Raw genomic sequence first — 22,412 nt, forward strand, 5'->3', positions numbered from 1 at the left:
AGCACAACCTGGGGTCTTTGGAGTGTATGTTTCTATTCATGAATTCATAACTAAGCTTAGTGTCACCGGATCTGAAACAATTTATGTCACAAGAAGGGGAAAAAAATGAGATTGAAAACACTCGCCTATGAACCCAGACAGCATAAAGATATATATAAAAAGGATCATGGCTTGAATTGCAATGACAACATGAAGTCACTCCCGTGCAACACTTGATTTGAGGGAGTTAGCTTGGCTCTCTGTCTGACTGTGTTTCTAGATTGTATTTATATCTGCTACAGTCTCTGTGAACACAAAATATGCTTCGCTACACTTGACCCTGTTATATCCTCAGGCAAACTGGCAATTTGCAGACAAATACAGACCTTTACTGCAGCCCCAGAGCCTCTAACTTCCATCCTTCTCCATATTCCAGCTGTGCTCTGCAGCCTGTCAAGGCGGCAGGGGCCCTGAATTAGCCTCCCATTACAGCAAGGCTCCGGCTCCCCCTAAAGTTAACCATTACTGACCATTTGGCATGGCTTCATTATAAAGCCATGCATGTAAAATCAAGTCATGGTCCCTGGCCGTCACAATCAATTTCAAAATACAACCCCACCCCACCCTGCCTCTGAATCTACATCTTTCTCTCTTACTTAAGTTCAAGCTTATCCTTGTTTCATAAAATATGATCTGATTAGGAATAGATTACACACCTTGTTAGCAGAGCGTTTCATATTTGATTTAGTGGTGCTTTAAGACAGGCAGCCTCCTTCATGATTCAAAGCGACTGCGGCCTTGTTCTCCGGCCTATTTGTTTAATAAGCTCTGCTACATCAGTGAGCCTTTTAAGTGAACACACTCCCCTGCAGCAAAGGCAAAAGATCAATACCCACACCTGTAAAAAAAATGTAAAAAGCAACCAAGGAATCACGGCCAAGGATTTTCCCCTTCCATGGAATAAGAGGCGAGGTAATCAGAACCAGTTTTGGTGTTTGAAAGAAAATCCACAAACAGGAAACAGCTTTTATGTGCTGACCTGTAGGGAGAGCTACAGGTCCGCAGTGAAATATTCCGCGCCGATTAGTCCATCGCGGAGCTTTTTGAATTTTCCGATTCGTATGCAAATGGAATATAATAAACAGAAGGAAGAAAGGCAGTGTTGGAGGGTAAATGAATTCATTATACTCCTCACCTCATCTACTCACTGATGGAAGACGTCTCGTGTAATCGGTGATGGAGGGGCAAACCTTCCACTGTACTCCGGGTGCTAAGATCTGGGAATAATACTGAATCATATTACCCTAAAATGTGCATAGCACTCCCTAATTTTTTCATAAACAAAGTCAGTGTAAGAGGGGGCACTGTAGTGTGTGTTTGCAGAAAGTAATTATCACTTAGCGAGTCCATGAGCTGGTTGAGAAGGCCTAAACTGTGTGAAAAACTCTTTCCAACCATTTTTATTACATCATGATTATTCAAACATTTTTAACCATTGGCTACACAGCCGCTAATTATTGCAAATCAGCCTACTTTGCTTTGGGTGAGGCAACTGAACATGCAGCAGAACTTCAGATGAGAGTATAAAATCGCTGAGGTTATTTTATTAAACTCAGGAATAAAAATGTTTGATGAGCGCCATCTCTTTTTCCTTCCTTTGGTTGTTCATCCTTCTGTTTTCTCCTCAGTGTAAAGTCCGATCTGTCCGCCTACACCCACCGCAGTCTCAATGGGCGTCGACGGGGGAGACATAACACCCACCAGCCATACATGGAGGTCATGGGAGGTCCATCATTATCAAGGCAAAGTGTTGATCAAGGCAATAATATAGAACTATAACCGAGCAATTAGACTAATGGAAAACGTCCCTATTTCTCCTGGCATGCTGCAGCGAAACACGACACACGCCCCACGGGCCCCCCCTGGAGACGGCGCTGGAGACATGAAGTGGAGAGGAGGTAATGGTGGAGGTCCATTGATCCTCATTGCCACCTGCTCTATGGCTCCGCTGAGGATGGGTGGGGAGGCAGAGGGCTCCATCTGGGGAGAGATCACGCCGACACCCCGACTCTCAGGCATATGGATAAGAGTCTTTTTCTAGTCTTGCACTACTTAACCAGCACACATTAGCACAATATGGTCGGATGGGGGAGATTAAGGCGTGCATACATGCAGACTTTATCACACTGAGAGTGCTTCCACTTCCAAAGGGTGTGAAGTCGTTAACTGGGAGTCTGCAGTGATTGGCTTCTTTAAAGAAGGCCAGGTGAGAAAAAGGACAAACAACGAAGATATGTGATGATATACAGTACAGACCAAAAGTTTGGACACACCTTCTCATTCTAAGAGTTGTCCTTATTTTCATGACTATGAATATTGTAGCTTCACACTGAAGGCATCAAAACAACACATGTGGAATTATATACTGAACAAAAAAGTGTGAAACAACTGAAAATATGTCTTATATTCTAGGTTCTTCAAAGTAGCCACCTTTTGCTTTGATTACTGCTCCACACACTCTTGGTATTCTGTTGATGAGCTTCAAGAGGTCGTCACCTGAAATGGTTTTCCAACAGTCTTGAAGGAGTTCCCAGAGATGCTTAGCACTTGTTGGCCCTTTTGCCTTCACTCTGCGGTCCAACTCACCCCAAACCATCTCGATTGGGTTCAGGTCCGGTGACTGTGGAGGCCAGGTCATCTGGCGCAGCACCCCATCACTCTCCTTCTTGGTCAAATAGCCCTTACACAGCCTGGAGGTGTGTTTGGGGTCATTGTCCTGTTGAAAAATAAATGATGGTCCAACTAAACGCAAACCGGATGGAATAGCATGCCGCTGTAAGATGCTGTGGTAGCCATGCTGGTTCAGTATGCCTTCAATTTTGAATAAATCCCCAACAGTGTCACCAGCAAAGCACCCCCACACCATCACATCTCCTCCTCCATGCTTCATGGTGGGAACCAGGCATGTAGAGTCCATCTGTTCACCTCTTCTGCGCCGCACAAAGACACCGTGGTTGGAACCAAAGATCTCAAACTTGGACTCATCAGACCAAAGCACAGATTTCCACTGGTCTAATGTCCATTCCTTGTGTTCTTTAGCACAAACAAGTCTCTTCTGCTTGTTGCTTGTCCTCAGCAGTGGTTTCCTAGCAGCTATTTTACCATGAAGGCCTGATTCACACAGTCTCCTCTTAACAGTTGTTCTAGAGATGTGTCTGCTGCTAGAACTCTGTGTGGCATTGACCTGTTCTCTAATCTGAGCTGCTGTTAACCTGCGATTTCTGAGGCTGGTGACTCGGATGAACTTATCGTCCGCAGCAGAGGTGACTCTTGGTCTTCCTTTTCTGGGGCGGTCCTCATGTGAGCCAGTTTCTTTGTAGCGCTTGATGGTTTTTGCGACTGCACTTGGGGACACTTTCAAAGTTTTCCCAATTGTTCGGACTGACTGACCTTCATTTCTTAAAGTCATGATGGCCACTCGTTTTTCTTTACTTATCTGCTTTTTTCTTGCCATAATACAAATTCTAACAGTCTATTCAGTAGGACTATCAGCTGTGTACTGTATCCACCTCCTGTACAACACAACTGATGGTCACAACCCCATTTATAAGGCTTGAAATCCCACTTATTAAACCTGACAGGGCACACCTGTGAAGTGAAAACCATTTCAGGTGACTACCTCTTGAAGCTCATCAACAGAATGCCAAGAGTGTGAGGAGCAGTAATCAAAGCAAAAGGTGGCTACTTTGAAGAACCTAGAATATAAGACATATTTTCAGTTGTTTCACACTTTTTTGTTCCACGTGTTAATTCATAGTTTTGATGCCTTCAGTGTGAAGCTACAATATTCATAGTCATGAAAATAAGGAAAACTCTTTGAATGAGAAGGTGTGTCCAAACATTTGGTCTGTACTGTATGAAGCTTTAGAACCAAAAACCTCCATACATAAGCTGACATGGATGAATGAATTACACCCATACAACAAAGCAAACTGCTGTAATTATAATTGTGGCAATCTGGGGTTAATGCACTCATCTTCATCACATACAGCCAAGCTAAAAAAGTCTATTTAAATTAAAGGGTTTTGTATGTCAGGACATATTTAAAAAGATCTGGCATTTACTAGGTTCTAAAATTATTCAAAACTCAAACACAACTGATTCACCTTATTATTTATTGAATGGGGGTGAATATTTACAGGTTTCTGGTATGTTTTTCATTTATGAATAATCTTTCTCTATGTAGAAATGCGACGTTGGCCATATAATCCTCTCCAGATTGATGAGCAGCAACAGTTTCTTCTTTAAGGTCATTGCTTATGCTTTGCCACCCTGGCATTGTAAAGGTTCCTGAGATGAGAACTGACAAACCCTCTGGCTTTCATAGAGGTGTTTAGACTTGATCATCCGGGTGCTTTTGATCGGAAGCACCCGGATGATACATCCCCTCCTACATTCTGTGGAGGCAGCAAGAGTACTGATTTTTTCACAGCTTTTTCATTGTGCCTTCATCTCTGTTTGATAAATAATGGCAGTTGAGAATCTCTGTGTTTGTGTATGCTTGAGGTTCAATTTAACAGCTTTAGAACCTGTTAAAGACTGGATTTGTTTTTATCATGTCCTGATATGTGAAAGCCTGGATGTAGAATAGGATGCCCTTTTTTTTTTTTTTACCATGATCCTCATAAAGATGTGTAAAGAATGCCTTAATTGCTTTATCTAAAATTATAGATAAGCATGTATTATTAAAGAGGGCATTAAACATGAACAGTTTATTTTAACTCGACCATTTTGTGCTTTCAGCTTCTTTAAAAAAGCAAAGCTGTGCACTTCATCACATGTAGAAACCACATGCGATGCACCAGATGTACCGCTGGTCCCAGCGCAGCTAAACACAACAGCAGTTTACATGCTGTCTGTATTTACTTTCTGCTGAAGTCTGAGACTATAGCATTCATATAAAATTCATGTTTCTCCAGTAGGACATGCTACTTCTCCACATATCACTTTTATTTGTCTTTTATAAATCTGTGAAACAGAAGTGCTACATTATACGTTTATTTGAACAACATCTGAATTTTTATGTGGGATTTATAAATAATTCTACCAGCTTTTATGATTCAAGCTCAAATAAAACAACATGTTTGTTACAATGCACATCATTCCAGTGACCCATGTGAGGTCGGCTCAGAGCATTTTTACTGCTGTTCACACCCAGTTCACTCCAGGCAGGAAACATTTTCGCCTTTCTCCAAATTACTTACTGGAGCCCCAAGGACTGTGTTTTTTCTCCTAAAATTGTTTGCAACTGAAGAATAAATGCTAGAAAACAGTTAAAAAGGTTAGAAAAGTTTGAACACAGGAGATCTGAAGGGATAAAAACTGTATGGATGCAAGTAATCGTTTAGTTTTAAGGAGTTAGTGTCTGGTCCAAAGTGGAGGTTGTTAACAGAAAACACAAAAAGCACTAACACTTGTCCACAGTGATTTCAGCAGCATGTCCACAGTGATTTCAATGTTCCGACTCATTATTGTTGAGAAGAGAAGCTACAGATAAATTACATCTATATAAGCTGCACAACACTGACATCTGTCTTTTATGCCTGACTGAGTCTAGCTGCTCTAAAATTTTTAAAGCCTTAAAAGGCTGAAGGACAGAGAAAGCGAAGGAAAAAGAAGACATTAAAACGTTTTTCTTTTTTTCTTTTGCAAACCCAGTAAAACCTGTTTGATTCACCAAACTGAAAGGTCCCTACATCAGTACAGATGCAACTTTAGCACGATCTCGTCCTAATAGTTATTACCTCCTTGTGTTTGGTTGCTGAAACAGGAACAATTTTGTTGTTGCTTAAACCAATATTAAAGTCTAAAATTTGTCCACACAATGCGTCTGCGCTCATATAATGTGAAATAAATGTATAGTTTGACTATCACAGAAATCTCATTATTCTTTAGATGTCAGGTTTATTCTTGACATTTTCATTAGTTTCAATATACTTCAAAACTGCAGAACAGATTAGATTTTATATACATCTAGATATATAGATATATGTCAAGATATATTGTTTTTTAAACCCATACACCTCGTTGTATTAGCTGATTGTGCATCAGAAAATATGTAGCTTTAATACCAAAAACTCTTTTTTTAAACATCATGCCTGAATGTGGGTGTTTTTCTGCATGTTTTTCATCGAAACTGCATGGATTGCTGAACAGGAACACGTTCTCTGAGTCTGACCTGCCCAGCTGGGGGTCTCCATGTACAGGTGAAGCCGGTGGGCCTGGAGCGGGGTCACTTGACTCGCTGCTGCTGCCACAGGTGCTGAAGAACCTGCAAAAAGGGAAAGAGAAGAATCAATAATAACTAATAATAAATTAATCAAAACAGGTACCTCATATCTGCATATGACATAAACAGCCTGTTTGTTAAAACAGCACATATGCACACACGATATGACATGGGGGTGATCCGCCTTTGGTTCTGGTGAGGTGTTCAGGAAGCCCAGGTTGCCTTAATAGTGGGCTTCAGCTCATCTTCATTTTTTGTCTGGTTTCTCTCATTTTCCATTTGATAATAAACCATAAACTCTGGACGGTTTGGATCAGGACAGTTGGCTGGTGATACCATGGGGATTAAAGCAGGTATTGGTAAAGTTGGCACTGTGGGCTGGTAGTTCTAAAACTTCCTGCTCTGAATTTGAATTTGATAAAACACACTGGATCAACACCAGCAAATAGCATGACACCTTGAATCACTATATACTTATATATAGGTTCTTTTTCCATGCATTAATTCATTATGGCTGCCCCATTAACAAAACCTAAATAATTTGACCTATTGAGAAATTATTGAGAGGCAAGACAGCGTTTTAAAACATATGGGTGGTCCCCTGTAGGACCATTAAATGCAGCGAATGATATAGAATGGGTTAAAACATTTTTATACTTTGTCCAGATTACTACTGATAGCAGATGTAACAAGAAAAAAGATTCACTATTGAGAACTTTCACAAAATAGGTTTTGCAGGATCTGCTCAAATTTAAAAAATATTTCCTTAGTTTAAGGGTTTAGGAATTTTGCAGCCCCTACAATCTAACAAGTGAGTAAGCAACGGTTAAAACACTTTTCCACACATTCCCTAGATTTAGCTACACTGTTTTCACATGTGATGAATTAACTGTTGGTGCAAACTTAATTTTTTTTATGTAAGGAGCAGTAAATGAAGTAAAATAATCCCACAAAGCCTAGAGAATAAACTCTGAGTTAAAGACAGGTGAGAACTACTGTTGCAGAGCCTGATATCTTTGATTTGAACCATCGTAAACTTGATTTTAATTGATGAACCTAAGAGCATTCATGTCATTATGCAACACTTCCTTTCTGCAGCACAAATACAAGGTGGAGAAATGCAGACGAGGGGTATGTTGTCTTTGGGGAGTTCTCATATCCAGTTTACCCCTGAGAGCCTCGTTGTTTATCGGAGTACTTCTGCTGTATTCCTTAAGCTCAGCTGACATGTTTCTCTGAATTTAGAGATCTCAGCAGCTATTATTTAATTTGCAACACATTTAAAGTGCTTTTCTTGTCTTTACGTAAGAGCATTTGTAACTGGAGTAACTCCGTCTAAAAATGCATTGAATCTACTGTGTTTGTACTTTATCTTGAGAGCAGACATTACAATCCATGAATGCCGGGAACAGTGCCCTTATAGAAAGCGCATATATCTGAGTGTTATAGCATGTTTTTGCCTCAGTTTGTGACTGTTCCCATAAAACCAGTGCTTTTTTGCTGACTGGTGTATCTTCGCAGGCCTCAGGTTGGCTGTTGCCCAGCAGCCCAGCCGGTGAACCGCAGAGAGAGCACATTGATTTCATCCCAGCAGAAATCCCTGCTCCTGGTTCCCGCCTCCCTACCCCGCCCAGCGCCTGATTAAGCATTCGCAAGGAGCCATGCCAACACAATTTGTCATTTATCAAAAGTAATTAAAAGCAATTTCTTTTCTCTTGTTGATTGGGAATTGACTAATTGTTGAGTCAGTGAAAACAGGGGAATAAATAAAACAGAGAAGGATGAATTTTACATCAACTCAGAGGAAAACATAAATGCTATAAAACAAGGGCCAGACATCTGGCTCTGTGATTTTCCTCTACATGATTATGACTGCAAAACCGAAACAGTTGTTGAGCGCATTCTGATATACAGCCCATAGGCAGTAAATAATATATTAGAAACAGCATATTGACTAGCAGACTTAAAAGGGTATTTTCACTTCAAGTTGTGTGAACACCAGAGTGGGAGGAAAATACAAACACTGGTTGGTTACTTGTTAGAAAAAAAATGGAAAAAAACATAGCTCTTCGTATCTTGCCAAAAGAGATATTTGAGCCAGTTAATACCAATATCTGAGAGTCTGAGAGGAGCGTTAGAAATGAAGGTACAGAGGAGTGAGAAGGCGAAGCCCAAGTCATCCTGCAGCCGGGGTTACAGTCGGTCTGTCCAATGAAACCAAGCAATACCATCTCAACATTATTGGTAACAACCTCTGAATGCACCATTACCTTCTATGAGGGCAGAATGAAATGTCAGAATTGATTTGAGCGAGGAGGGTTGAGATAAAAGCGGGCCAACTGCAGTGGACATTTTGTTTCAGTGGCCCTTTATTTGGCATCCCTGGATCATTAGCAGACAGCAAAGAGGGAACTGGAGGAACATGAAGGAGGTGTGGGCGGCCATCCTGCACGTCTCCAGTGACGAGAATCTCTCACTAACACAGAAAACAAGAATGCAAAATAAAACAGAAGCAGCACAGGAGTCATTTAAATCTCACCCTATGCTGTCAGTCTCTTCAGCTGCATGCATACCTGCCTGCGCTATGAGTGGACAAAGAATTTATCTGACTCTTTGTCAACAAGTTGAGTCACTACTTGAATGAGGCATTATGAATAACCCCTTTAAAGGCTGCAGATGGACACACTGCACCATCATTGCCAGGCAGTACAGAAATAATTGGGCTATTGTGAAAAAGGCCGGCACTCACATCTCAGCTGAGACAGTTCAGAATACCTAATTGAACCTCTTATTCTTCTGCCTTTTGTTTACATTCCCATTCATCATAAAAAAAGCTCACTTATGCTCTCTAACGTGTATGATTATTAATGTTCTAATTATGATTTTCCCTTCCAATCTTTTGCCTTGCAATTTGGATGATGTATGTTTGAACAATGCAGCCAGTCCTGCTGGAAATGAATGCAATAGCACACCTTCTCCAGGGAGCCTTCTGATGGAGAGGGAAAGCTTGTCACCGTTTGTCTATACACAGGGATTTATACCAGCTTGGTGAGCGCCTACGATTATCTTTGTTCATCCTGGATTTTCAAGCACAGCAAACGACAGTCTCCAATGGACGAGGACAAAAACATCCCCAAGTCATCTACATTTGTTAAGATGTTCCTATTTCTCTGAGAGGCTAGGCAGTCATGGTAAAAAGAATAGACCATCTTCAGGACATTATCAAAATGATCGGGTCTTTACCAGTTTCTAAAATATTGTTTTTAACCTCAAGTTAACAAAAACACAACAGACTACACATAATTATTTATTTAACCATTAATGGATTATTTGGTTACATGTAGCCTCTTTTTACATGTTCTTTAATGCTTACTTTTACAAATGTATGCCTGTTGAAAGTTACGGTTACCCTGCTGTAGTTACTAAACAAAGATGTCAAAATTGAAAAGCTGTGGGGTAAAAACCCACATGAGCGAACATCTTGCAGAACTACTTTCAGCAGAAATAACTCTCAGAAGATATTTTCTGTCTGACTTTATCAGTTTCTCACATCGTTGTAGAGGAATCTTGGTCCACTCTTTTTCCCCAACACTGCTACAGTTCACTGAGGTTTACAGATGGTTTCAGCACATCTCTCTTAAGGTCCCACCACAGCATTTCAATTATGTTGATGCCCTGACTTTGACTGGACCACTGCAATACCTATAAATCCTGAATTAGATTTGCTGCTGTGTTTGGGATCATTGTCCTGCTGATGTTACAGTTTTCCCCAAGTTTCAGCTTTTTACACATGAATCTGGAGCTAAATCTAGATTAATAATCACCAATTTTGCATTATTTGCTGTTATTTCAGGTTTTAATTTAATTTCCTCTTGTAGTTTTTTGTCTTCATAACACGCTACATCTGGCCTGATGTTCTGTTCAGCATTGACACCTTCATGGAGGGGGGCATCGGCTGAGCTGCTGCTGTCAGTAACTTCATGTCCTTCTTCATGATACACTTGGACCCGTCTATCAGTGTTCATCCCTCTCTCTGTATGTGCTCTCTTTCATCCTATAGACCTCAAAACTGGCTCAGCTGTTTTCTTCTAGATGAAGCCACTAAAGCCATTAACGTTTTAGTTTTCCTAAACACAGAAAGTACTCCTGGATCAGTGCTTCTTTGTTCTCTTTGTGTCTCTGCTCTGTTCTCTCAAACCCCCAGTCGGTCGTGGCAGATGGCCGCTCACACTGAGCCTGGTTCTGGTTCTGCTGGAGGTTTCTTCCTGTTAAAAGGGAGTTTTTCCTCTCCACTGTCGCTACATGCATGCTCAGTATGAGGGATTGCTGCAAAATCAACGCCAGTGACTGTCCACTGTCTCTACATGCTCATCCAGGAGGAGTGAATGCTGCAAGTCACTGACTGGATGCAATCTGCTGGGTTTCCTTAGATAGAAAAACTTTTTAACCAATTTTAATAATAAACAGAAATGATCTGCATTGTTTCATAACTAGGAGTAAATTGAAATGTGTGTAAATGAATTTTGAATCTGTATGATTGGACTCAACTCCCTTTATTTTTATTTTATTTATATTTGACCGTGTCCTGTCCAGCAGACTAGCACTTAGAATTGTTGTCTGAGTGCCAAGAAAAAGCCCAACAGAATTACTTTCCCTCCCTTTATTTTTAAAACGTGCCCTGAAATGATATCCGTTGTGAATTGGCGCTACAGGTGTTCAGGTCCTTTGGCTGCAGAACAAGCCCACATAATGACTCAACCACCACTGTGCTTGACAGATGAGATGAGGTGTTTTAGCTTATATGCTGTGTTTGATTTTCTCAAAACATGGTGCTGTGTATTATGGCCAGACAAGCAGAGTAATGTGGTTCAGTTAGATGCTGCTTGGAAACCACAAGTCCTGTCATGAACTTCCACATATGACCTGCTAACTGAGGCCTCTTCTGAAGAATGTGAACAGTTTTGAAGGATTTTCACTTTTAAATAATTGTCCCTGCTGGAGAATAAACTTTAAATAGTTTGGAAATTGCCTTTTAACCCATGTTTGGTCCATGGATGGCAACACCTGATTCTATGAGGTCATTGCTAACATATTTTCATCTTGTCATTGTGTTCTCCAACACACCAGCTAAGTGACAAAACTCCTGAGTGCCTCACACTCATGAGTATGAGCTGCACTATAAAGCACTGCCTTGCTGCTACTTTCCATCCAAACAGCAAGGGTGTACTTAGTTTGGCACACAGAGCTTCAGTGTCAGGGTTTGTTGTATTCTGGTAGAGTTGAGGTTAGATTTAAATCCTTTTACAACCTGTTAACAGACAGATCATTATTGTTTGCCATGTAAAACACAAGAGTTTGAACAAAATATACTTTCTTTTTACCATGACTGTAGGTATGATTAGTTAAGTAGGAGATAACAGCAATGAGAGGCTTGAGGAGCTCCTGCAGAGAGGCTGAGAGGGTCCTGTACTGCCTCAAGCAATAAGCCTTCTTCAAGGCTCTTCCTCTGAACACTTTTAAAAGAGCAAAAATTAGGTACGAGGAACGCCTGCGTCGGCGGCACACCCAGCCAGCGAACAAAGAGAGCTGAAAGAAAACAGATAAAAAAGATTTTCCAAAAGGGGGCAGGAACTCGGATGACTGCGAACAAACAGACGGCATCATCAAGGGCTGAAAATAAGCTCTCACTTTCAAACATTTATGGCAGCTCAAAAATCTGATGATACCTCTCATAGCCTTTAATCTTTAATGTGAAAAATTAATCATCCCATTCATTATTTTAATAGCTGTCATTTTTCTCTCCCCAAAGTGATGATTTATAACCATTAAGCCCTGTGTAGGGCTGTGTGAGAGGGATTTATCGTAATGTTTGCACAAGGTAGCCTCCAACCATATTTCATTACTCTGACAAGCCATTAAAATGCCCTGGTGATTAAACAACAGCTCTTGGGTCAGTGTGTAAAGCTGTTTCTTTACCCATGCTGGAGCACAGCAGCGCAGGCAGGGACCGCAAGCCTAACAAAGCCCTTTTCCTGCCCCGGTTCCCTCCAGACTGGCAATCGTAGTTATAGATCTCTATCTGGGCTTGTGTGTGAGCACGACAGGGGCAGAGGAAAATAATGGACATGCACAGAGGCTGTGATGAAATAAAGTTAAGAATGGGGCTATTCTGGCTGTTTTCCTTTGTGGTTTGAGACTGTGATAACTGTGCACTTAGAGGAAAAACTCCACACTAAGATACTCTCATGTCCATCCATCTGCAGAGCTCTCTGTGTTCCAGCCAGCAGCCGTTTTAAAGTCTCATGATCCTCTGCTCTACTTACTCCTCGGTTATTGGTTTCCAACAGATCCCAACATGAAGAGATATCTGGACCATTATTCCTCACTGATCATGTACAGCATTTATTTGCTTAGAAAAACACAGTTAAACAATCCTGAAATTGATGAAAAAGTTAATGGTTTCTGGACAGGAGAACTGTATTACATTTAGTCTTTACACCAACAGTGTCCTCCACCATGTTCTCTTTAGCTCACTTATATTGTTTTGTGTCTGTTTAGAGATACACATTTCACACCATTATTTCCTAAACACAGATGAAGCTAAAATGGAAAGGGTGTGTGTGAAAAAGTAAGTACACCCCTTGAGCAAACAGCCTTTAAAATCACATTGGGCAGCAACAAGTCCGAGCAGTGGTTTTTAGTCTCCAAATTATAGAGAAATTCTAGGCCACTTTGACTAGGCCTTTGCAGCTTTTGTTTCTTCTTTTTTAGTAATTCTTTTAAAAATCTACTGCTATGTTTGGGGTCATTGTTCTGTTGATGACCCTGTCGGCTCCAAGCGTTAACCGATGGTCTCACAATTGACTCTAGATTACTTGGTAAACAGTTCATGGTCGACTCAATAACTCGAGGTCCCACAGTTGTAAAACAAGCCCAAAGAATGACCCATTCACCACCTCGCTTAACAGTTGACAGGAGATGTTTATGATGATTTGCTGTGATGGTTTTCTCCAAACATGGTGCTGTTCTTTATGGCAATCATGTCCAATTTGTTTCTTCTGTTCAAATGACATTGTTCCAGAAGTCTTGTGCTTCATTTAGATGCATCTTTGTTAACTATCATGCTGCTATATTGGTTTTAGAGGGAAGATGCTCTCTCCTTCAACCCTTCAACACCCATATTTGTTTAGATTTTTCCTAATTGTGCTGTCATGAACATTAACATTTAACATGCTAATTGAGGCTTGTGGAGCAGGATGTGGAGCTCTTGGGAGTTTTTGGCCATTTTTCTGAGCATCTCACACCATGACCTTGGGATGAATTTGCCGATACGTCCCCTTGTGGGAAGATTGGTGGCCATCTAAAATATTTTCGGCTGGGGAATAATCCACCTGTCAGGCAAACGACCTTACAAGCATTCCCAGGTTGATGCACAGCAACCACTGCTTCTGTAAGTTTTAGGGATTGTCATCAGCACATGGCTTCTACTTTCCTGAGAATAATCTAAATCCTGAGAAAGCAGCTGGGGTGTACTTGGTTTTCCATACAAAGATTTTTCATGTTAGGCTTCATCTTTGTTCCATGTTAACTAAGTAACAAAGGGGAAGATTAGACCTTGTTGAAGCCCTTGACAAAATGGAAGTTTTGTCCACTGTGACCATCTTTACTACTTGATACTTTGCAGAATTGTTTATTGTGAGTGTGAATGCTAATTTAATTTGATGTTGGGCTTGAAAAGGATGCAGGTCAAATGGTGTGAAAATATCTTTTATGTTTAAAGACACTGGTGAGTAATCTAAAGCAGAAATCAAACCAAATAAAACTAATTAACTGAGTCATACCATCGTACCTGCTAAAAGTGGCACTGGGCATCCAAACGGAAAAGTAAGGGGAATCTAAAGACAAATCTAATTTACTTTTTAAGGCAAATTAAATGCATTGGGTAAATGAGTCAACTTATTTCTGTTACAGAACTAGCAGGATACGTTTTTTAGTCTGCAAAGAAAGCTAACCGATGGCAGAGATTGGAGGCCGGACTCGGCAGAGACGAGTTCAAAACAGAAGCATCAGTGGTTGTAGTAACTTCCTGCTCTGATTAATGTGACAAATGCATTATGGTTATGTCAAAGTCTATTACACTGTGCCAAGTGTAATGGACTCAAGTCCAAGCTCATTTGGTTCTGAGCTTCACCCCCGTGCTGTTTTTGTGTTTTTACACAGAGCTGCTTAACCGGCTGTGCATTACATTAAAACAGCCCCTTACATGATGTATACACAGCTTAAAGTCTTCCAACACCTTCTGTGGCGGCTTTGTCCTCTTTTCTGGTTGATGTTTGTTAGGCCTGTGGAATGAGGTTCCACATTCATAATTAATACTCCGTTATTTGCACAAGCAGCACAAAGCTCATCCACAGACTGGGGATTTACTGTTGTTTGGGATGTATTAGCACGCTGTGGCTCAGGCACAAAGCAAAGACGATGTTCCACAAAAACATCCAATGATGTTGCACTAAAGTGTTTTTTTTCCTCTACTTTCTAAATTTCATACTTTTTATTATACGCCAGAAATATGACTTTACAAAATAGAATAAAAACTATTTTCAACCTAATATTACAGATTTTGGTTCATTAAAACAAACATATGAGAAGTGTTTGCTGCACAGTTAAATGTATGTACTGTGAAAACTTCGTGAATAGGAAGAAGCTCACAGTCTCCTCTTTGAGTTAAGGAAGCTGCATTAACAGCTGCCTTTGGAGCAGGGGGAGGCTTTAACTCCCTTCATATATGTTCATGTCTAATGTCCTGAGCCCAATGAGCTGGATTGATCACTGATGTCACATCTGACAGTGACTGACAGCATCTGTAATTGCTATGTTTGCTGTGGGAGAAGCGCAAACAACCGTGGTGGGACTGTGTGTTTGTAATACACTGGCATTTCTCAATTACCTCAAAATCCAACTCTGTATAATGCATTATTGCACACAATGGCCGTGCTCTGCCTGAATGCCTGAGTGCTGTTAGCTACTTGACTAATGGATGGGATCAGTTCTCTTCATGACGTGATGGTGTCCTGACAAAACAAACACCTGCTCTCGTTTCAGAGTGCCGTTCAAGCATGAGCACTCGTAACTGATACCCAACCTTCAATTCAGCAGTTTTTTCCTCATAATTTAAGTTAATCATCTCATTATGTGATAGCTCAACTTTATTTGGTCTACGATGGCTTCTTTGTTCAACAGAGACTCGTTTGGCACAAATAAAACGATTGCAGTACAATAGAAGTAGGTGAAAATGCAACAAGCAAAAATCCTTTAGAAATTATTCATAGTTAAGATTTTGTATCAGCAGGAAAACTGGACTGCAAACTGAATTATTTTACCAAACATCTAATGATGAATAATTATTATTCCGGTGATTTGTTTGAAAGTGTTTCTGTTTTAGCTTAAACGTTTGGCCTGGTTCAGCGTGACAATTCAATAGAAATCCTGGTTAAACACAGACTTCAACAGTACTATAATACTGGAGAAGTTGTTGGACATTAAGTTTCAGCAATGTTTAATTATTAATTTCAAGCTGTAAGGCAGATGCGATTAAAGGCAAGATAAATATTCTAATATATTCTAGGACTTATAAGAAAGCTTTAACAGCATTTCAAGGACCTAAAAACATCACTGCTGCAAACATATTTGAGAAAAAGTAACTATGCTTTGAAAATAACTAGTACTGTCATCAGTATGCATTCATATTAATCTATTGTGATTTTAGAAGCTGCTCTGTCTAATGTACGTGCTGTTAAGTTTTACTTTTTCAGATTGTACCCTCGTCAACTCAAATGTCAAATCCATGAATAACAGTCAATTTATTATTTAAAGCTTTTCGACTGTGCAAAGAAAAACAGCTTTTGACATTTCTCAAAAGGTTTCAGCTCCTCACATCAGATCATTATCAGGTGTTGTTTTAAAACTTGGGATCGCATTATGCCGGCAGTACCAGGTTAAAACCTTCCTTTTTGGTTATCGCTCTAGTTATGCTGCTGTGTGCATAGGATGATAGAGGACATTTTTCCTCAATCTGTAATTGTCTGTCTTTACTTTCCTTTTCTGCATTATTTGTGAATAATACTGATATTCATTTTGCCTTCCATTGAGTGTATGTCCATATTTGACTGTGTCTCTTTCCTGGGAGGGGCCAGTGATTGAGTTATTGCTGGTATTAACATTGTGTACTCCGTTTGTTTTTATATTAATAGATTGCACTCTTCTGCCAGTAAGTCTTTATTAATTCATCTTTCTTTCCTGGATGACACCATAGAGAGGGGAAGACATGCAGTGAAGGTCAATGGGTCGGGCCTTGAACTTGTGACGGCTGTGTTGAGGACTGTAGCCTCCATATATGGGCCACACCCTTTACCCCTGCGCCATCGCCAACCCCACGTATACACTTTTTGTTTTTCTTTCCCTAACCGAACTTCTATTGCGTCTTTCCAGTCATACTGACCACTCAAAGCATTAGAACCACATTCACCCAATCAAACTCACAAACATGCACACATTCATACACCAATACTCATAGAGGCAAGCAACCTGAGGTTAAGTGCCTTGCCCAGGGCCAGGACCACATTGATATCTGGAAGACGCGACTACTTTTCCCACAGAGCCACACAGTCGCCTCAAGGAGACCACAAAGTAGTCATGGCTCAGGGCTTTGGTGCTTAACTGTGACTTTTCTTACATGGACTCACTGATGGATCCATCGATCACATTAACTTTGTGTTCAGGGATTGTTTTTCTTGCAGTAGAAAGTATTCCTGGGACGGTAAATCAATATTAAGATGCGCCGCTGGTGATTGTCTGTGAAGCTGTGCCTCTGTCCTGGACGATACCATCGATGGGACATTAACCTTGGGTTCTTTGTTTGTGTTTAGCTGTGTCTTTCTCCTAGATGGGCTCATTGACCAAACTATTTCTCTTATTAACTATGGGATGCCTCTTTTAATTTTCTTTCTGTAGTTTGGTTTTCTTTCTCATTGTAAGTACTGTGCGCCCAGTGCTTCAGTGTTTGTCCATGTCTCTTTCCTGTACTCTTACGCTCCTTTTGTTTGAGACAGATGGTCCCTCAATCTTTGGGTCGGTTCTGCTGGAGTGGTCACCCCGTGCTTGCTCAGGATGACGGAGGGCATCGGCGAGAAAATTGGATGCAATCCACTGTAACTGGCTCTGTAATATCTACTGTATGTGACTGTATTTTGTTAAGACTAGACCTTTTATTTTGTGAATTGTCACTAAATAAATAAAACTGACATAGGATATACTAAGATATAAAGTATTTCAGTCACATTTTTTCAAATTTCTGGCATTTTTGACCATTTTATGAACCCCTTACAGGCGTCTGTAGAGAAGACTAGATTATATCATAAAATAAACTTTAAGATGTTTAAACTAGTTGACTGTATTACTTTGTCAGTTTACAGGAAAAGTGTGCCGTCTATTTTAAAATGCACTCATGGCTGCAAGCACTTCAAAAAGTTACTTGAGGACAGAGAAAAGTAAACTTTCCTTTCTGCTGGTCATGAAGGGTGAAAGCATATTAAATAGCAGAAATGTACATAGACAGATAGATGGGATTTCAGCCTGTGTTGTTAACATTTACAGCTCCTGTTCCTGAGGGAGAGGAGTGATCATCAGTGAAATCACCCTCATAGATTTGAAAGCCAGAACTAAAAATTGGAACGTATACCACAGGCAATGATTTCTACCGTTTTATTTCTCCTGAAGCTTGGATGTGCTGTGCACAAATGTTGGAACATCTCGTTTCTGCTCGCTACAACAGTTTAACACTTGTGACAGAGTCAGATGAAACGCAGCATAGGGGGAAAATTAGCATTCTAATGTGTCTACCATCTCATGTTTGTTGTGTCCCCGATGAGAAGCCCAAAAAACATTGCTAATTTGTAATAAATATCAAAATTCCCAGCATTAAAAACTTAATTACAGAAAATACAACAACAATAAATGACTTAAAAGCCATTTCTGCAGACGACTGTCATTTTCCACCAACCAGAAAAGAGCATATTTAGTATCCAGATGTACTTATGAATGGATATGGAGGAGGGGGGAAGATACTTGTAATTCTGAATATTTTTTCCCGCAACTTGGCAAATTTTCATCTATCAGCAAGGCACATTAAATCCCAGCTGGTCAGATGCTAGACTCATGCTCTGCTTTAGACATGAAACAAACGACTGCTGAAATAAAAGTGGTTCTCAGAGCGGCGGAGATTCGGCTCCAATTAAAAATACATGTTTGAAAGAATCTTGGTGGTGATGACAACTTTTAGCAGATTCTTATTGAACTTTTAATGTACCCAGCCCCTACTTCAAAGGGAAAATTAAATATTAAGGCTATTATTTAAGCTGTTCCCAATATTATTCAAGCGTAGGTTATTTATATAGTACAGAAATAACAAAGTTATATAAGCCGGTTTTCCTTTTTCAAACGACATGAGGATCAGGAGGTAGCTAGTTTCTGGTTTTGCAACCTAAAAGGAGTAACCTAATTTATATATTTGCTGCAGTAAACCCAACGAGATCTGCTAGATTTATTACAGCAGTCCGAGCTGAAAATGTAAATATATTTATGATTTATGACTGCGGGGAAATAGATCATGTTTAATACAGTGAATGTAAGGAGTAGCTCAATTTTTGGCAGCGGCTCGTGGACACAACATAATTTGTACATTTGTAGGAAAAACAAACAATAGATTATTATTTGCTCTGATTGAGAAGAATCACAGTAAATCTGGCCGTCCCAGAGTGGATCACCAGTGTTTACCCAGCAGCAAGACGGTAAATACTCTGGCTGACATTTGAGTGAGGTTAGTGTGCTCAGAGAGCAAAACGGAAGTGGAGGCTCATATGAATTTGTCTGACAAATGCTCCTGGAGAATGTGTTGTCGAATGTGCTTTGGCGGGGCCCTGGACTGGGATTTGAGTGCGACTGAAGCCAAGCAAAGCATGCCAGATCACTAATTGCACAATTTAAAACCAAAGTCTCTGGCAGCTTGTCGTTTGAAATGGAGAGAAGAGCCACTGCTTAATCACTGAGCTCAACATAGATCTGCAAGGCTCTCCACCAAGAAGCCCCAGAGGCACGTGGCTGAAGTTCAGTGTCAACAGCCAAAGGAAAGAAAGACGTGATTGGCTTGTTTCTGCCGCAGCTGTAATAGAGAAGGTTTTATGAGGAGATGCGTGCCTGTGATTGGACCGCTGACTGACTTCAAATGTTGCTGCAATGGCAGTGAGTTGGCTTCCATTTAACTGTTCATATGAGCAAGCAACTGTTGCTCACAGTTGCTGGTGAGCTCTAGTTTATTGGGTGAAATGGATCTCTCTCAGAAGTACTGCACAACTCTGGACCTGTTATGCTATTAAGAATGACATTAGTTTGGCTCCTGGTATAATAATTTAAACCTACACACTTTTTATCCTTCATACGCATTCAGTCCAAGAAAATCCATCTGTATTCAGCAGCTTTTCAAATTACGCCCACTTCAGGTCAATCGGTTTAGGAAAATATAGCAGGAAGGAGAATTGTTCCTGCAGCATGCTGATTATTAAAAACAACTGTGCAGATTAGCTAAAACGCTGAGAGAGGAGCAGGCTTCTTTTTGCGCAGCTGATTTCTGAAACAGCAGAAGAAATTCAACATTCATGTATACAACTATTCCCATCATGGCTCCCAGGAAGCTTCAGGTTTGCATCAAACAGCTCATAAAGATGCAAAAGATAAATGACTTGGACTCTGAGATCATCATTTATTCATAAATTCATGATCATTTAGTCTCAGCTACTTTATTTCATGTAAACCTAAGTAGATTAGTGTGACTTCGGTATTAATAGGATGTCTCAGAGAAACAGCTAAAGCTTTATAGAAAATATTCTGCATCTTTCTCATGGAATTTTGACTCCATTGTGCTGAGATACATTTGAAGCTGTTTTAAATTGGAGAAAATATCAGCCACTCACAAAAATGTAAAGAGGGGTCTCCAGGGAGAGTTTCCTCTCCCCTGGGTATTCTGCATCCTTTTAGGAATATCCAGACCATTAAACCAAATGAAAGCACAAACGTGGATAGACACCTGGAACAAGTGATCACACCTGTTGGCAGCAGGGTTTTATGTTTTCATGACAATTTACGTAGAGCTGTCCAATGAACGGTCAGTGACTCTGAAACTGGCTACAGGTACAGAATATATAACCCCAGATTATAATCAGCTTCTTAATAAGAGGACCGCAAATTAAAAGATGGACATTGCCAAAAAAAAAAGTCCAAACGTCTGGAACCTCATCAATCCTTGATCCGTCTATTATTTTAGGAAAATAAGTGGAAACATGTTGACCTCTTTAGAGTCACTTTATGCCAGATCTGTTACTGCTGGTACTGATGCCGTTCAGTCCCTGAAGGATGCGTGGAATCAGAGGACAGGTTAGAAACATATTTACAGATGTTCCCTCCATTTCCAAACACAATAGTTACTATATTGTTATAAGTGTTTATTCGCTAGGAACCAAATATTTTATAAATGGATGAACTTCTGCATAAAGATATCAGCGGGTTCTAAGGTTGCTTTCATTGGCTACAGTCTAAGTTGCTAATTTCTGTCAAAATAAACTGACAAAAGTAAAAAAAAACCAGAAGGAATTTTCCAGTGAAGACATAATTTATTTGGTCCACAAGCAGACAATTGCAGCAGCAGCAGAAGATCACACTAGGTGTCAATCATTTAAGAGGGATTAATCTCAGTTTTAGCTGCAACATTCAAATAGTAGGGTCAGAATTTGGAATAAACAACATGAACGCATGGATCCGTCCTGCAGGATATCAATGGTTCAGGCTGGTGATGGTGGTGTGGTAGATCTTTTCTTGTCTCACATTGGGCCACCATATCACAGGAGATGCAGATCATGAATGTGCAGCTGATGGATCTGAAGCAGCTGTGTGATGCTGCCTGCATGGACCAAAATCTCTGAGGAATCTTTCTGAAACCTTGAATTTACGTCAAAGAATGAAGGCAGAAGAGAGTCCAACCCTGTTCTAGCAAAATGTGCCTAATAAGGTGGCAGATTAGTATATGTAGCAACACTTAGAAACCATGCGAAATCACACAAACTGACCACATATGCATATTTAAATTCCACATTACAAATTTATCAGTATCGGATTTTTACACAGATATTAACCCTCAAAAAAAATGTTATGTATAAAATTAAAGGAGCTACAAGAAGGGAGACATCATTCTGCCTTCATAATATATAATAAAATACATGTTTTACTGCTGGTAGAACGTAACTCTACGGGGCATTAAACTCTCATTTCCTGTTATAGCAGTGTTACAGGTTCAGGCAATTCTCCGCTGGCTATTGGGAGGAGCCGTAAACATTATTACTATTGAGGCCAGATTGTATTTTGGTGAGAACATTAGCAAAGAGGCAACTTACTCATTGCCCCAGCGAAATGAAACTGTAAAGGCTTTTTTTTCCTTTGACTTGGCCGCAACAAGAGAATACACCATCAGCAACACAGCAGCAGAAAGAAGCAAAAGAAAGAAGGTGGAGCTGGTGAGACACACACACAGAGTCACACTGTGGAAGAGGAAAGAAAAAAACACTGCCCTGAAGTCAATTTCACACTCAAGCAACATCCGTCTCTGATCTGGGAGCGTTCTTGCAGCGCCGGCATAACAAGAGTGATGCAGCACTGAGGGCCATGAATTAAAAAGTCAATATGTAAAACCATAGAGGGATGCCATTTTGAAAAAGCGTTCCATCAATGGAAATCATATTAACATGATAAAGGGCAGATTGGGAGACAAGGGCATTGATTCAGATGCTGCTCAAGCGGCCCGCCATGTCCACCTCAAACACGTTAATGAATCGCAGCGCAAAAGCAGAGGTGAGGTGGGGTGGAAGGTGAAGTGTGCTGGTGTTAGGAGGGGGTCAGATGACAGGAACAGACTTGGCTTTAAAGCAACAGGAGGAGGGCAGCACCCAGCGGGGGGCAACTTTGGTGTCGCATCAGGTGACTTCTCCGCCTCACTTTAACTTTTTGTGTTGGTTTGGATTTATTTTGGATCCAATTAGATGGA

The 22,412-nt window shown here is 40.4% G+C and overlaps 1 protein-coding gene across 7 annotated transcripts in view; it reads right to left on the reverse strand.

Moving 5' to 3' along the window:
* Positions 1–22,412, reverse strand: part of rbfox3a (RNA binding fox-1 homolog 3a) — a 367,190-nt gene that overhangs the window by 259,896 nt on the left and 84,882 nt on the right. For all 7 annotated transcript variants that reach the window (XM_047359871.1, XM_047359869.1, XM_047359874.1 and 4 more), the window contains one exon: positions 6,218–6,310. In XM_047359871.1, coding sequence (XP_047215827.1) covers positions 6,218–6,239 — 22 coding nt within the window. In that variant the 5' untranslated portion in view covers positions 6,240–6,310. Of the gene's footprint in view, positions 1–6,217; positions 6,311–22,412 lie in introns of those variants that run through there.

The sequence above is a fragment of the Girardinichthys multiradiatus genome, chromosome Y (genome assembly GCF_021462225.1).
Source record: "Girardinichthys multiradiatus isolate DD_20200921_A chromosome Y, DD_fGirMul_XY1, whole genome shotgun sequence".
NCBI classification, from domain to species: domain Eukaryota; kingdom Metazoa; phylum Chordata; class Actinopteri; order Cyprinodontiformes; family Goodeidae; genus Girardinichthys; species Girardinichthys multiradiatus.